This window comes from Notothenia coriiceps, unplaced genomic scaffold (genome assembly GCF_000735185.1).
Source record: "Notothenia coriiceps isolate Sejong01 unplaced genomic scaffold, NC01 NC01_scaffold00000339, whole genome shotgun sequence".
Lineage (NCBI taxonomy): Eukaryota > Metazoa > Chordata > Actinopteri > Perciformes > Nototheniidae > Notothenia > Notothenia coriiceps.
This window is the reverse complement of record NW_011333040.1, coordinates 12,260,581-12,277,108: the sequence shown is the minus strand read 5'-3', so window position 1 is coordinate 12,277,108 and position 16,528 is coordinate 12,260,581. Positions and strand designations below refer to the sequence as shown.

The 16,528-nt window shown below is 39.5% G+C and overlaps 1 protein-coding gene across 1 annotated transcript; it reads left to right on the top strand.

The window, feature by feature from the left end:
* Positions 1–2,453: 2,453 nt before the first annotated feature.
* On the top strand, positions 2,454–16,028 carry LOC104946071 (sodium- and chloride-dependent GABA transporter 1-like). Its single transcript, XM_010771825.1, has 15 exons — positions 2,454–2,838; positions 4,118–4,545; positions 4,830–4,961; positions 5,158–5,258; positions 5,757–5,866; positions 6,354–6,486; positions 7,254–7,388; positions 8,223–8,326; positions 8,849–8,973; positions 9,379–9,491; positions 9,633–9,764; positions 10,992–11,094; positions 11,196–11,296; positions 11,516–11,683; positions 13,497–16,028. Exons 2-15 carry the CDS (start codon positions 4,299–4,301, stop codon positions 13,608–13,610), a joined length of 1,818 nt encoding a protein of 605 aa, XP_010770127.1. The 5' UTR covers positions 2,454–2,838; positions 4,118–4,298; the 3' UTR covers positions 13,611–16,028.
* Positions 16,029–16,528: the final 500 nt, after the last annotated feature.

Below are 16,528 nucleotides of genomic sequence, written 5' to 3'. Positions count from 1 at the left end.
TCGGACGATGAATCCCCTGACTTTCTCTATTGCACCACCATGCGGTTGGTTTGGGCAAAATGCCTTATCAATTTAAAAGATAAACATGCCCTCCCTATTTGGACTTGTTAACACGACATTTAAAACTTTTTAAAGAGTTCCATCGTCTGGTCAATGATATAATATGCCCAATACTCAGGGCTGTCCCTGGCCAACTTGTGGCCCCATGTGAAATTGTGTGATGAGGCTCCCCAGGACTGTACACAAGTCTTCACTCATGTGTCGCGAGCGTTGACGGGGGGTGGTGCAAGTGGAGCACGCTCGTGAACTGTTAGCGCCGGAGCCTCGCAGCGGGGAAACTGTGGCGCGCATAATTGCGCCGCATTTGCGCATAAATTGAGGCCCCCTCTGCAAGATGAGGCCCCACGCAGTCTGAGTGACCTGCGTGTAGGGAGGGCCGGCCCTGCCAATACTTTTAGTTTATGACCAAATATCATCCAAACGAATTACATTTCTATGATCAGTTGAGTTTATTGCTGATTAGCAAATGATAGCATGCTAGCATGTTAAACTAAGATGGTGAACATACTCATGATTATATCTGCATGCAGCATGTTAGCATTGTTATTGTGAGCATGTTGTTTTGACAAGTCTCTCCTCATAGCTTTGTATGTCAGTTCACACGTATCCAGTGCATCAATATAAGCATGTTTTTTACATTGATTCAATTCCCGCTTGAGTTTAAGTTTTCTAAGAGATACAAGTGGGTTGCTGTGATAAGTGCTGTTATTCGTAGTTGCACATAAAGTGCCTCAGCATCTGCCAAGCCTCATAGCAATACTGAAAGTGATAGGCAACATATTTCTAAAAGGCTCTGTACGCCTGCATTGTAAAATTCATCCATCATCATCATCTTCATCACTGTCGTCATCATCATCATCTGTATCGCCATTTTGTCTTTCTCACATGAGCAATAATCTGCTCTACTGTTTAAAAGCATCACTTTTGTCCCCTATGTCTGAGCGGTGAAACTGACAGGGGGCCAGCTGTCAGCCTGTGTGTTTGCCTGTGCTCTACTCTCTATCACTACCACCTCCTTCTGTAATTACAAGCTTCACTGCACACAGGCTCACAATCAGGTGGGGCGAGGGCCACAAGCGCAGCTCCACCAGTTCTCATCACTGTGGCATTTTGAATTCCTCTCGTGTGAGAGCTGCAGGCCAACAGGAGGCTTTTTGCACATCTGAGGAGCCACAGCCTGCAGGCCAATCACCCAGTTGGGATTAAAAATGATACATTTTGTTTGGTATCAGAAGGTTAGCTCACCCCTCATTGGTTCACCATCTGGGCGTTATTTCCTTCCCTCTCAGCGGTGTGGCTTCTCTGTTGCACTGTATCAGCACCGCAGCGCCTATAGTATGGCGGCCGGAGACAAAAAATAACAAAAGACACAAAGGAAAGATTACAGCAGATAAGCAGGGTGGTAGCAAAGGTAGCGAGCCGTGAGATGAATGGGGATGTAGGAGCAAGAAAAGGAGGAGAAATTAAGTAAATGTATGGATAAACATGGAATTTGTAAAAGTAGATTCTTGACACACTCCAGATTTGCATGCATCCATAACGGATACATAATCCATGACATGATGCAACTTTAAATTCAATAGAAGTTTATATGGCCACAAACCAAAAAAAGGCAGGAAGATGTGTCACCTGACAGCTTTGCGCTTTGTAACACATTTCAAACACCTTCACAGTTTATATCAATCAAGAGTTTGTCAGATATAGATTTTCTTTTAATATTAACACCGGTTTGATTCTGACTACTTTTCACAAATCAAACTTTAACTGTTAAAGCCTCTGAGAGTCTAATCCCCCAGTGAGACACTTATAATTTATCTGGATGTGGGAGTTAAAGTCTGCTTTAAGACTGCTCATTTGGGATGTTCCACAAGGGTATTTCATTTTGGAAGACTGCTGGCTAAGAAGATTATAAGCAGAGTTTTCAATTTATCTCACACACCCTGACTCCCTTTATTGGCTGGGGCCCTCTTATCATGTTTTGCCAGGAACAAGAGCAGCCATTGGCATCTTCCTATTTGTTACTTTGGAGTGGCTGCATTTGATGCTACATTGCACTTCTCACGTTTGCTCAGATTGAGGCCTTTTTACACAGTCTGTTTCATGTCAATCTCCGAAAAGTTGGATGAATGGAAGTTTAGAAAAATGAAAACAGTGAACAAGTGTCCCTTAAGTGTTATTTGTGACAACTTCTTTCATTTCTAATCTGTTTATCATGTTATTATGTTTGGTTATTATTATGTATAAACTCAACTGGCCCCTGAGTGAGGCAGAAAGGGTGAATGAGAGAGAGAGAGAGAGGGAGAGAGAGAGAGTGAAAGAAAGAGAGAACTTGCTGATGTAAAAAAGAAAAAAAAGCTTCAGCAGTAAGGATATAAAACCTTGAGACAAGAGGATGCTCCTCTCTCAAACCCGCAGCCATCTCAGTGGTGGAAATGTTGGAGTTGGGGAGGGTCGACTTTGAGGTGACATTGACGCTATGTAGATGAGAGTGAGGATCCTGCGCTCCATGTTACGTCCCTGCTCGCTTCAACTCAGACGGCGGCAGCTCCTTTCCCCGTCTTCTCTCCCCTCCTCTCTTTCAGCACCACTCCTTTCAGGACAGCACCTCGCTCTCAAAGACGCATTTGTTTACCATCTTCACCTCTCAGGATCATATTTTTGCTCTCTGTCGTCGGATGCAAAGTTTTCACCTGGGTTTTATTCGGTAAAAGTGCAAGGAAGTAACTTTTTCTGAAATTTGGATTTTCCCTGGAATCTGGAAAATTAAGTCATTTTATTGTAAGTATTCTGTCACACATAATGCATCTTATTAAAATCACCTATGCATTTGCGTTTGTTTACATTCTTATTACAAACAGAGACCATTGTTGAATTTGACATATGCAGATGCGCCAAATCTAGCAATGTCCAACGATGTGCGACCGCATTTCACTTAATGGCGACGCAACAGACTCGTCTCATGAGTGTCATTACCGTTTTTGATACTTATATCCTGCTAGACAATGTTCAAAATATGTCAAATTAAAATGTGTAATCCGGTTAGGAAAATAATGCGCACATATTTGTTTGTTCACTTAATCCCCATTTGTCTCAAGGGGGTGCGTCTCTTTGAAGTGAATTGTTACACTGACGTGTGATATTTCATATAAATAGCTTATTTTGCGAAGAAATCATCAAAAAATGTGGGTTCCTTGTTGCCTGATAAGGCTTTTTACAATTACGCACGCAGGAAATGGAGTGCGCCTTTATGTTTCATTCGTTTAACTATCTTTTTACAAAGTTAAAATAAATTCGGACTAATAACATATTTATTTGATTCACAAACGTGTTTAAATCATGTTGTGTTAAAACAGTAGCAATGTCTTTTGTATTGCTGATAAATAAGTAAATACATAAGTGTAAAATATTTTAACCCTGTCCTGCAGATATATGAATGAAATGTCTATTGAAAAGCTCCAGCGAGTTATTAGCCTCTCCAGGTGATTCATTAGACATTATCGTCGAGCCTGACTCCTAAATGTGTTTAATTGCTCTGCTCTTGTACCGGAGCTTTAGAAGGGGGCCATTGAATTTAAAGCATAATGACCCCAGGACAAGAGCAGGCTCTAAATTTCTGCTAACATGCATTCACTCCAGGCAATTAAAAGTGACTTTATTGCATGAGAAGTCTTTATTTGATCCCGTGGGGTTCACGGTTCGTGGGGCACATTTTATTTTCTTTACCCCTGAAGAAATGTCATGCAATTACAATGGATGCATACATTACAATTGTTTTGAATGATATTTTACTAATGTAAAACTTGTTTTGCAGCACAGGGCAGCACAATTCTCCCCTTGATAATCAAATTTGTCACGCGTTTATTTTCATATATTTTTCCTTCCACAAAACCAGTCAATGGGAAAAGTAATTCCACCTTCATTGGACTTGATATAATGTTTATAAGATGTTGATGTACCAAACAACTTGGCAGAATGACGTGTATATCAAGAAAAACACATCTTATTTTTCAGTAATTATTTTGCATTTATATTTATGCATATTTAATTTCTTTTTCAGGGTCGCTGGACCGCTGCTAAACTGCTGCTCATCACTCTCTTTAGCCCGATTTTTCGTCTCCGCTCGGCTCATATTTAGGAGCTGGGTGTAGGCTACAGGACGGAGAAGCTGCTGTTGCCTGGACAGGTTCGAAAACCCCCTCCTCTCCACTGGTGAGGACTATCCAACACTCGCAGTGACCATGGCCACCAACGGGACCAAAGCCACGGACGGACACGTCTTAACAGAGATGGCGAATGACGCGCCCACCACAACGCCAAACGACAAACCCAAAACCTTGGTGGTGAAAGTGCAGAAGACGCAAAAGGAGTTACCTGAGAGAGAAACGTGGGGAGGGAGATTTGACTTTCTTCTCTCATGTGTGGGATACGCAATCGGACTCGGAAATGTCTGGAGATTTCCTTATTTATGTGGAAAAAACGGAGGAGGTAATCAGGAATTCTTGGCAATTTTCCATGTATCCATAATTCAAAAGGAGTCAAAATGTCTCAACAACAAAACCTGTGATTTTTCTCCCGGAGGTTTTTGATTAAAATAAAGCTAAGTGTATTTCTGTCCATCTAAACCGGGCATAATTGCTCACAAGAGAAACCTCTACGATGATCTGCAGCGCAGTTTTACACCTTTTAGAAAATATATAATCTGGAGCATGTTGAATATTAATAGTTTATCACCTTCATTGACACACCTTTCCCTCCCACTTCTCATTCAGGGGCCTTCTTGATTCCCTACTTTTTGACCCTCATATTTGCCGGCATGCCCCTGTTCTTTCTGGAGACGGCTCTTGGTCAATACACTTCTATTGGAGGGCTTGGAGTGTGGAAGCTGGCCCCCGTGTTCAAAGGTAAAATACCCTTTAAATAATACATATCTATTATTTTTATGTTCACTGGCTAATTTATGAAGACCAGGTCGTTTAACTGTCAAATTCAAGTCAAATTCAAAATAAAAACGTTATATATTCATTATTATCCTAGTTTTATGCCAACACAAATATTTCAGCCAGTTTAACATCATGCCTGTACTCTCCATTGTTTTAGGTGTGGGTATGGCTGCTGCAGTCTTGTCCTTCTGGTTGAATATCTATTACATTGTAATCATTTCCTGGGCAATTTACTATCTGTACAACTCCTTCACTACCGTGAGTATTTGCAATTTATATCCATGCTGGTCCCTTGTTAAAAAAAAACTGAGGATATGACTTGAAAATGACATTGAAAATGTAGGCTAAATGTAGTTAACTTGATTCCTACTGAGAAATATTTCACAAAAGTGTCAATACATGTTTTCTTGTTTTTTTTCTTCCCTTTATGCGCAGGTTGTATTTTTTACATAGTAACCATTTTAGGTATGTGGCAAGTTCTTTATGCCAGCACCTCTTATACAAGGGTGAACAGCCCCTAACAGAGTATGACATTTATTACTTCCTTTCCCACATAATTAGCCCTTACACAAGGTATTGATAAATGCATTTGGCGATGAAGCATTCACTCTTCTAAGAAAAGCATGAAATCTCAATGAGTATCATGGTCTTGGCTGCCCGACAGCCAGAGAGAATGGGACCCGGCGGTGGGAGAGTAGTGAAAGTAAAAAGAGCTGTCTGTGTGATTTTTCTCCCTTTTTTTCCTTTAAATTTCAGGAGCTGCCATGGCAGTCTTGTGGAAATGCCTGGAACACAGAGCGCTGCTACAACAACTACAGCATCGCAGACACCAAAAACCTAACCAGCTCTGTGGTGGAGTTTTGGGAGTAAGCTGAACATTAGAATCTGTTTAGATCACAAGGATACGGCTCTGTTGTGAAAAGATTCAGGCGACAAAGAAAGGTCATGGCCCCTTATGTGCATAATGAAGATCAGGGTCGGAGATTTATAGGGCCTTTTGGATCTGAGAATCCAATGGTTCCCTAAATCCTTTTATTATTCATCTTTCCAGATGTTTTTGTAATAGAAAGAACATTTTGCGCTTAAAAAAAGGGCCTCAAACCAACCCTAGGAAAAAAATGTTTAAAAGAGCAACAACTGTGTGTAGATGTGCATGCATACAAGCAAGACTTCCCTTGGCGGAGAGGCCTTAAAAAACCTTTAGGGGTGGGGTAAGGAAGACAGGAAGAGGGCTTTTTGTGAGGATTCAGACACGTGTGTCCATATTTGTGTGTGCATCCACGCGTGCTACATGTATGAGATCAAGCATGCATTTGTGCGTTGTAGTAAGACCACTTTAACCCTTCCCTGCAGACGTAACATGCACCAGATGACTGATGGCCTGGATAAACCTGGGGAGATCAGGATACCGCTGGCTATCACGCTTGCCATTGCATGGGTCCTCGTCTATTTCTGCATCTGGAAGGGGGTCGGCTGGACAGGCAAAGTAAGTAAAGGGAAAAGACAAGGACAGAGACAAACAAATATTCATTCCCATCTCAAATCGAACCTGCATCACATTTATGCAAAGATTGTCACAATGATATGTTGTTGTTGGTCGGATCACAACTTCTTCAAACTACTTCAGGATAAATAAAAATGTAAGTTAAATTGACACATATACAATTTCACATGCAATCTCCCTTCAACCCACAGCACTTTAAGTACTACAAGTACCTCCACTAGACTGATACAAAGCCATTATCTTCCCTCAGAACAAGAACATTATAAAACATAACATTTATGATTTGAGTTTTTCACTTCTTTACATCAATGTTTTTTTTAACATATGGTAGCTATGTGTATACATAGCAGTTTCAATGACATAATCTTGCGACTTCGTTTCTTATGTGGTGGATTTTCACATAAATGATCTGAACTGAGTTGACTTTGAGAGCACAGTGGAAAATGAGTTCAGATAAGGAGGGAAACAGTGCAGAGAGACTGTGCTGAACCCAAGCATTGTGGGGTCATCTCGCCTCTGGGGAATGGCTGACTAGGTCACTGTGCTGCACTGTGCAGTGGGGATGGTGCCACAGTACAGTAACACTCTTCATGATGAGTTGAACAACTTTGTCGTTTTCCCGTCTTCAACAGTTTTGTTGCCTACAGGACAAATATCCCAAGTGAAATAATAGCTGTGTGGTCTAACAAGTAAGTGTTGGCTTTGATAGACATTATTATGTTTTCTAACAATAACTGTGTGTCCTACAGGTGGTGTACTTCTCAGCCACATACCCTTACTTCATGCTGTTCATCCTGTTTTGCCGCGGCATCACACTACCTGGCGCAATTGATGGGATCCTCTTCTATATCACACCAAACTTTGAAAAACTGAAGGAGTCTGAGGTATGCTCTTCTGTAAAAAATGTTTTTTATGTTTGGCAAAGATGTATGTACTGTTTGAGATATAGTATAACATTACAATAATGATTTCTCATTGCAATACGTCCTTGGTGAATACAGAGTACAATCTTATCCAGACAGGTTCTCAGTGATTGCATATTAATACTAAAAGATCATATCTAAAACAATCACTGTTAATTGCATTGACAACTACATTTCCAGTCTAGGGAAACATGTAATGTGAATGTCCTGTGAAAGCAATGTATATTTGTATTTATCATGCTGATGCAGGCTTAATATAGAGTATAGAAGAGAGGGCTAAAGACTGCCAGTGGTATTTAGATTGATGCATTTATGTCCAGAACAAAATCCCATTATGATAGATATTGATTTTTTGATGATGTCCTGGTTTATCTTGTAATGATTGTGTATAAATGACTAGGCCACCTCATTAAAGCTCTAGATATAAAGGAGATGAAGCTAGAAGAGAGATGTGGAGGGACATGATTAGACAACGAGATCAGAGTGGATAAAATCAGATGGACCAAGTGTAAGAAAACAGCACTTAGGTGTTGACATTTCTCAGAACAAGTATCGCTCCCAGTTCCTGCAGTTCCACCAAAGGTTTACAAGAGATTAAAAGCCGTTGTGCCCATAGCTTGAACAACCCAGCCAGTTCAATTGGTTGGAAATGAGAAACAAGTTAATATTATCCATAAAACCAAGGGAAATCTGTCAATTTTTCAAAACAAAATCTATATTTAACATCAACTTGGCACCAGTTATGTGTCTACAACTGCTTAATCTGACCTTATTGTTCTTATCTTTTTGTGTCAGGTGTGGCTGGATGCTGCCACTCAGATCTTCTTTTCCTACGGGCTGGGATTAGGCTCTCTGATCGCTCTTGGCAGTTACAATCCCTTCAAAAACAACGTGTATAGGTATGTGATTATAATATTTCATTGCAGGTTCACATACCACATCATTTAAATACCTGTATCACGTCAGTCACTGACACATCTTTTATTTTAAGGAGACTGTGCAGATGTGTCTTTCTGGGATTATATATGGTTTCCTGGCAACATTGTGTCTGCTGCACCTTCTAATTTGGGACTATTTGAGCCTCCAGCTGTGTTTATCGTTTCATTATTTTTGGCTACACGCTCTGTTTTACACTCATAGACACAGACATTAGGTCTGCCTTATCCTCTGTCAAGTCAGATAACCGCTTGCAGCCAAAAAACGTAATGTCTATGCTTCCAACTATTTAAAATGTGCTGGAGCTCACTGCCATTTTATAGAACGGGTCAATCTAAATGTACTCAGCTGCTCTGTAACTGCAGGATGCAAAATGGCTCTCCACGGTCCCTTCCCCCCATGCTTCTCGACAATGTGTGACGGGTTGATAAGGAATTGATATAGGCGTGACAATGGCTGCCTTGTGCTTTGTCTCTCCCCTACAGAGATTCTATCATTGTCTGCTGCGTCAACTCCTTCACCAGCATGTTCGCTGGCTTAGTCATCTTCTCCATCGTGGGATTCATGTCCAATGTAACAAACAGACCCATCGCTGATGTGGCAGCCTCAGGTAATTGCAATCAATGTTTAAATTCGATAGCGACAATGGGTACAGGCAACTTGCTATTGTGCAGAATTAGCTCTTAAAATTGCTTGATATTATTTTTTCCAGTCAAAAATTGAGGGTTTTATCTTCTCACTATATGACACTTCAGATGTCTGGGTTTATGAGAAAAGAAGATTGCTCAGTGATTTTGCAAAATCTCTGTACTTTGTGAATACTCAAGTTCATAATTTACACTCTGTTTCACACTTTCAAGGACATTTTGGTTTTAGTAATACAGTAAATGAATTGTAAGTATCCATATTGAAAATGGTGGATAACAAAGTTATTGAAAAAGGAACCCAACATTATATTATCTTTTTTTACGTTTCGTTTTTGAACACCATCTCTATAACGTTTCTCTATTCTCAGGACCTGGCCTGGCATTTTTGGCTTACCCTGAAGCTGTGACCCAGCTGCCCATTTCTCCTCTCTGGGCCATACTCTTTTTCTCCATGTTGCTGATGCTGGGAATCGACAGCCAGGTATAGATACTCCAACATAATCGGTCTCATTTTTGTTTTTTCTGCATATTTGTATTGCAAAGTGCTGATAGTCCAGCTTCAACCAAGCAATGCAATGAAAAATTAAGTAACACCATTTTAATGCTTACCCAATGTGTCCAGTTCTGCACCGTGGAGGGATTCATCACTGCACTGGTTGACGAGTTCCCCCACGCTCTCCGAAAACGCAGAGAAATCTTCATCGCAGTCGTCTGCCTTATTTCTTACATCATCGGACTTTCCAACATCACACAGGTAAAGACTTTACCTTTATTTAGTCTGCATTTCTCAGAGAATCCAACAAAAAACTAGTGCTGACCGAGTAACCTGCAATACTCTTAACTCGCCAAGTGTAGTATGGGTAATTTTTAGGAGACCCGGACACTTTGAGAATGAAGTTCCTAGTGTTTCCTGTTTTTGTGCAACATGTGTAAATCTGCAAACAGGGAACAACATAAAACAAAGGTTCACAGTAATTACTTCATATCACTTATTAACCTGTTGTCTGCTGGACAAGAGGACAGTGACATGGTCAGTTTGTTTGCATGTCCATTTGTCCATCTGTCCAACACTTTCTTCCAGAGGAAGATGTCAAACACCTTTAAAAGAGATTTATCAATGGTGCTCCTACATTAATTATGTAATGTTTCAGCGGCCACATGGACTAACACTTTGCTCCATGGCATGGAATTTGTATGGCTGTATTTCCATAAAATGTGTAGGCCTACATGGTCCATAGAGGATGATTCCTAATGCTTTGACCACTGGACCTTTCGGCAAGAGCCACCATAAGCCCACAATTTCAAATTGATATATTGCTGAACACATTGATGCTCTTCTGAGAATAATCCATGTTCTGCACTTCATTCACTCTCGGTTTCCCAGCATTTGCCGGGATGCACATTAGCATTCAATGATATTTACTTACCCTCAGAAGCAAATAAAATCAAACAAAAAATGCAAGTTATGAAACCAAAAGTCAGCGACAAAAATGACATAACCCCTGCAGGCCAAGGTCACGTCTGTCAATGAGACTCAAAGACCCTTTATTACTGCCACATGCAAAGCCACGTCAAAGGAGGCAGTTTCCCTTATCGCTGCTCCGGGCACTTTAAAATGCATCAAGGTTCACATTGAATATGAACAGGTCCCTTGAGCTGGTCTCGATAACCATCTGATAGCCAAAAGAGATGGAGGACTGACATGGAATTATTAAAGGAGACGCCTAATCGAGGTACAAAGATCCTGCCTGTTCTGCACAATAACAAAAAAACACTTTCCACAAGGAAATATCCAAGTTTGTTCTCACCAATGAAATGTCACTAATGCTCACCAGCCACAGCCGTCGAGGCTCTCGCCCTTGGTGTTATTCCACTTGGGCGATTTAGTACTGTTCTGCACATCCAGTACTATAATTGCTTCTTCAACGTTTACCTCTCCACCTTCATTTATCTTCATCTTCTTTTTTTTCTCCTTTTAAAGGGTGGACTGTACGTGTTCAAGCTATTTGATTACTACTCAGCTAGTGGAATGTGCCTGCTCTTCCTGGTCTTCTTTGAGTGCATCTCCATTTCCTGGTTTTATGGTAAGCCACAACTATGTCTCAGTAATCTCCTTTTCTATCGAACTGAGATCTTGAATTCACACAACACAATAACTAAAACTTTGCTTTATCTGTGGTTCCAGGTGTGAACAACTTCTATGACAATATTGAGGAAATGATTGGCTACAAGCCCTGTATTTGGTGGAAGCTCTGCTGGGTCGTTTTCACTCCGCTCATTGTGGCTGTAAGTGTTATCAGTGGTTAACATGCACAAAGTTTAAAGCACCAACAGTGGATACACACCCAATCAAGGACAATATTAAAGCTTATGAGGTCTCGACTAAAGCTGTACATTGCTGTCTTCATGTTTATAACCATGAATTTGGCCTCGATTTCTGAAATGTCAAAAGATGATGATGATGATGATGGGTCCTGAGATCTTTCTTTGTACCTCTTGTCTTAGGGAGTCTTCCTGTTCAGTGCAGTGCAGATGGTTCCCCTCACCCTGGGTGACTACGTGTTCCCGGCCTGGGGCCAGGGGGTTGGGTGGTGCATGGCCCTCTCCTCCATGCTCCTCATCCCTGGCTACATGGTCTACATGTTCCTGACAATCAAAGGCACATACAAAGAGGTAAGATTAATGTGGAATTAGTCAAGTTTGCTGTATTTTAAATACTACAACGCAAGTAGAGTTTTAACAAATAGTACACATTTCTGCATCTAAATACAAACATACATAGGAAGTTTTAGTATATATATACTGTATATTTACATATAAATATTGAGAGTTTGGTTTAGTGCAGGCAAATATTCTAGATGGATATCCAGGAGGGGTATCCATCACTGCACATGCCTCTCACACATTAGCTGTTTTGAACCTCCAGTCGGCAGCGAGGCAGGCTCAGTGTTAAGAGTTTTAAGTGGATTACTTGGTATGCATGATTTTATAGCTCCAATACATTATTGTATACTGCATGCAATGCAATACTGCATTTTGTAAGAGTGTGCTGATACTTTGTACATTTAAAATCGCTGTGTAGATCTTTTAGTACAGTCAGCTCAATAATGTTTACCACAATATACTGATTCATTTATATCATTCTCCCTTATAATAACAACATTTAAATAATGGCTGGCATTGACAGTAGTACCTTGAATATCATTTAACAGCAAAAAGACTGAATGTTGAAATGCTCAATGCACAATGTGATTTTGCTGTGTGCATTATGACCCGCACTGTAATGAGCAACACGGCATGCTGGGTAAAGACGTGATACATTGCCATGAAGAGTAGAACAGTGATAACAGGATTAGGAAAATAGAGTTTCTAATTAGGTCTGTTAAGAACAATTACAGATGCCTTTTTGCTACACCAGGCACTGAGTTCTCAGTAAATTACATTTATTTGTATGCAGCAGAATGGTACGCTGAATTTGTATTGATCTGATGATCCTCATCAATGGCACATGATACCTTTTCCGGCATGCCATTTGCATTAAGAGCCTTTTGATTTGCATTGATGCACAATGCGCTGAACAATCACTAAACCTCTATATGGTCCCTAGTGACAGATATAGCTTCATAGCCAGTGCTGAAAGAATAAATGGGCCATAATTGCAGCAGTGCACTAGAGTCTGTCAGAGGCGATGTGCAGGTGTCAGATCCTGCAGTACCAGCTGATGGCTGATTGTCTAATTGTAGCAATCAGCCAGCTGATTAGTGCTCTGCAGTCAGGCGGAAGCTCACAAATACAGCATATAAATGATTTCTATGCTGCAGAATCTCGGGTCCAACATTACCTATAGTTCAGAACAATTTAAACATTTACCAAGTAAAGGACAGTTTATTTACATTTTGTGGGCTTGGTAAGTTTCGACCATTTATGAATTAATAGTGTCAAGAAAATTGTCTTTTAGTGTCCTTTTTAAGCAACACCTCAGGCTGTATTAGTTAATTGAACTGATTTACAGGACCTTTTTGGTCCTCGCTCAGTCTGTGTGAAACTTATTATCAATCCTACCTCAAAAAGCTGTTATTGTCTACTCTACTCCATTATATTGTTTTATTTCTATCTTATTCTGTATGTATTGAAGACTTTACTCCTTACTTGCTTTAAATCATACAGTATGAAAAGAGTTACATAAGTCTGATGTATTATTATAATTGATATTATTGTTATTATTATAAAACCACTTATCACATAAAGGAAACAGTATGATAAATCTTTACTGAGAGCATCTTGTAGAAAGTTTACACTCAGAGCCAGAGGCGGTGCATCCATCAAGCTCACAGCTGCGTAGCTGGTGTGTTTTGCTACAGCTTCTCGGTTTGATCACAAACTTCGCAGCTGTTTGGTTCCTACTAATGGGGTTTGACAGTGTCTCATTGTTATCTTGACACGATCAGTACATCTTTCAGCTGTGTGATATCTGTGCTTTTTTCAGCGCCTGCGGATGATGTTCACGCCTTTGAAGCTGGTGAAGGCTCAGGAAAATGGCCCGGACCAGCAGACAGAAAACCAGAATCAGACCCCTGCCAACGAGGAAGCCTACATCTAGAAACCTCTGCCTGGCTTTATCTCGGCGGCCAGACTGGCGATACGCAGAAAAAACATAATCAAGGTTGGGAACGACCACCAGACTTCCATGTCTGCTTTTATTCACCTACCTCCTGGGGACACGTGAGACCAACCTGATTAAAGTTATTTTTAGGGGTTTTTCTGTTTGTTTATTTGTATAATACAGAGTTATAAAACATATGAGGAAAAACAAACTACTCAGCAAAATTGTTGTGATATTATGAATTTCATTATGCAAAAAAAGTTAGTCTTTCTAGAAAAAGGAAATGTGACTTAGGAAATTACTGTATATTGAATATATAATTTAAATTTGGAGGCCCGCGTTGATTCAATAGTATTGTGCTACTTTGAAGATATTAATTAATCTACTAAACTACAATTACTGTAAAAAGAAAATATTGGTTGAATGCATTTTGCTTGTACATTACAAATACATTAAAAATGAATGCAGTGTAGTAGGTGAAAAAAAATGCAATTTGAAAGTTTGTAAAGTGAAAATTGAGTATTGACCAACATATGACAAAGACAATATGGGAATGTGCAAGAGGTAAGGCCAAATCTGCTTGTATGTGTAAAATATAATTTAGCCAGACTATCACCCCCTTGCAGGATCCTGCAGTTTGCCTGAAATGTTTACCACCCATGACTGGGGCTACCTTTGAAAAGCACAAGTACAGTATGGAGTTTTGAAGCGTCCAACTTTCTTTTTTTTTAGGCTCGATTGAAACGTTTGACAGCAGCAAAAATAACTTACATAGGATACATAGCAAGAGACTGTTATAATTGTTTCTTTGTTTTCTAAAGAACAATAACTTTGTATGTTGTCTGAATCTTTTTGTAGAATCATTTGTAGGTCGTTTTCTATATGTGAGAGTGAAAAGGACCAAAATCAAACTACGTTTGTAAGATTGGTGCAGACATCTGACCCACTGTACAGTAAATCTATTTCAGTACAGTAGCAAATACAGCATCTGATTAAAAGCACAATTGTAGTGTGTAAACTGACACTTCTTATGAACAAGATGTAACCAATACAGAAATCTTACATTTGCATTGTGCTTACAATATCTTTGGCTGGGTTCATTTGGAAAAAAATGGATTTTTCTTCTCCTGACAAACTCTTTAAGTAGGAAAGTGTTGTAGCAATAAGCCAATGCTAACTCAGATCTATATTTTAAACTATGAGAATAAATAAACTGCTTTGGCTGCTGGATTGGAGATTAGATGATGGATTTCTATGATGGATACCACTATTGTGACTCCAACGGTTTACCTGTATATCTATTTAGTAACCCCCTCCTCAGGAACAAAGGTGGACGTGACCAAATTCTCTCAGATACTACTATTATACACTGAAACAAAAGCGGCAACAAAACATGAACAAATAAACCAGTATAAAATATATAAATGTACTTGGGCACTAATGCATGCTGATCCAAATTGTTGCCTCTTTCTGTGTGCTACTCAACTAGCATCATTTATTTCAGTGTAAATGAACTGTGATGGCCTTCACTCAGTCGTTTTGGTAGAGGCCATAGTGTGTTTCTATCCTGTGGCGAGTGCATATTTAAAATCTCAGAATAGGAGAGAAATATTTGCTCATTCAGAGGACAAAGCTGGCAAAAGCACTGTTACTACAACAGCACATAGCAAAATGCTTTGTACTGTAGGCCAACACCACTGAAACTACTCCTTTTCATAGGGTGAAAAAAACCTATTATTACATATCAAGCTTGATCGGCAATATAGAAACATATATATAGAATGACTTTAGTGAAAGACCGCAGATGTTACTGCATTACTATGAAGGAGGATCAATAAATTGTGCTTCTGTGGCAGCTACATGCGACAGGAATCAGTCCCAGTAATTTCCTTTTATCTATGTTTTGTTTTCTCAAAGATATGTGAAATTTAAAATGTGCAATGACAAAGGGTTCCGTGAGTTTTGTATAAAGTTACCATACTGCAGTTTTCTCTCTTGAATGATGTTGTAAACTGGACTGTGAAATACATGTATCCGTGAATGTCCGTACAACCTGAGTTTTTCTTTCGTTTGTCTAAATGTTGAACAAAAAAATGTGATATTATTTGCTGTTTTCTGCAATAATATTATTATCTCAGAAACTAAAGCACATATCTCTCTCAACTGTAAAAATGATAATTACAATAACATAAGAGTAATAATAAAGATGGTAATATTAATAATGATAATAATAATAAAGTAATAGAAATGTTTAGTCAGAGAATATTGTTTTGTATATTTCTAGCTGTTTCATGGGCCTAATGTAAAATATTCTATGTAAAAAATATAATAAATGTCTTTAGATGGTGTTATATGAAAAAGCATGATTGCAATATATGTTATCTGCAAAAATAAATAAAGACCTATAGATTATAATGCCTGTGTCATGTAATCTTTCTAAAGGGAAGAAGCTAATGAGTTTCTCTCCTTTTTGTAATGCTTAAGAAATCCAATGGGTGAAAATACACAATAGGTTAATTCTGAAAAGTAAAAATACTATTATCCTGTTAAATGCATGATATTGTTTGAAAAACCTCAAGCGCAGACGTAAAATATATGGAAATGCTCGTCCAATGTGCTTTCTGCAATGTTGAGTTTTGCCCGACACTTGAACAGCAAAGTGTTATGCAAATGCTCGATTTATTACACAAGTGGAGATGAATATGCAATCAGCTGCATTACTGCATGAGATGCTCTGTGTAAACTAAGCTTATAGTTCTGACAAAATTGTGTTTGTCCTTGTGACACCTGCACTGAAAGCGGTGCCAGCTCAGGCACTATAGCTGTCCTGGCTGACAGCCAATCCCCCCCGGTCACAATGCACTCCCCATCTCCTGCTGTTATGCCGCAGATAGCCTACATAACATTGGTTATAA

Bases quoted from the DNA above. Each gene is read 5' to 3' on its own strand.
- LOC104946071 (XM_010771825.1), top strand. From the start codon at position 4,299: ATGGCCACCAACGGGACCAAAGCCACGGACGGACACGTCTTAACAGAG. The intron at 5,259-5,756 runs GTGAGTATTTGC...TTTAAATTTCAG, and splicing joins TGTACAACTCCTTCACTACC to GAGCTGCCATGGCAGTCTTG. The intron at 5,867-6,353 runs GTAAGCTGAACA...CCTTCCCTGCAG, and splicing joins TCTGTGGTGGAGTTTTGGGA to ACGTAACATGCACCAGATGA.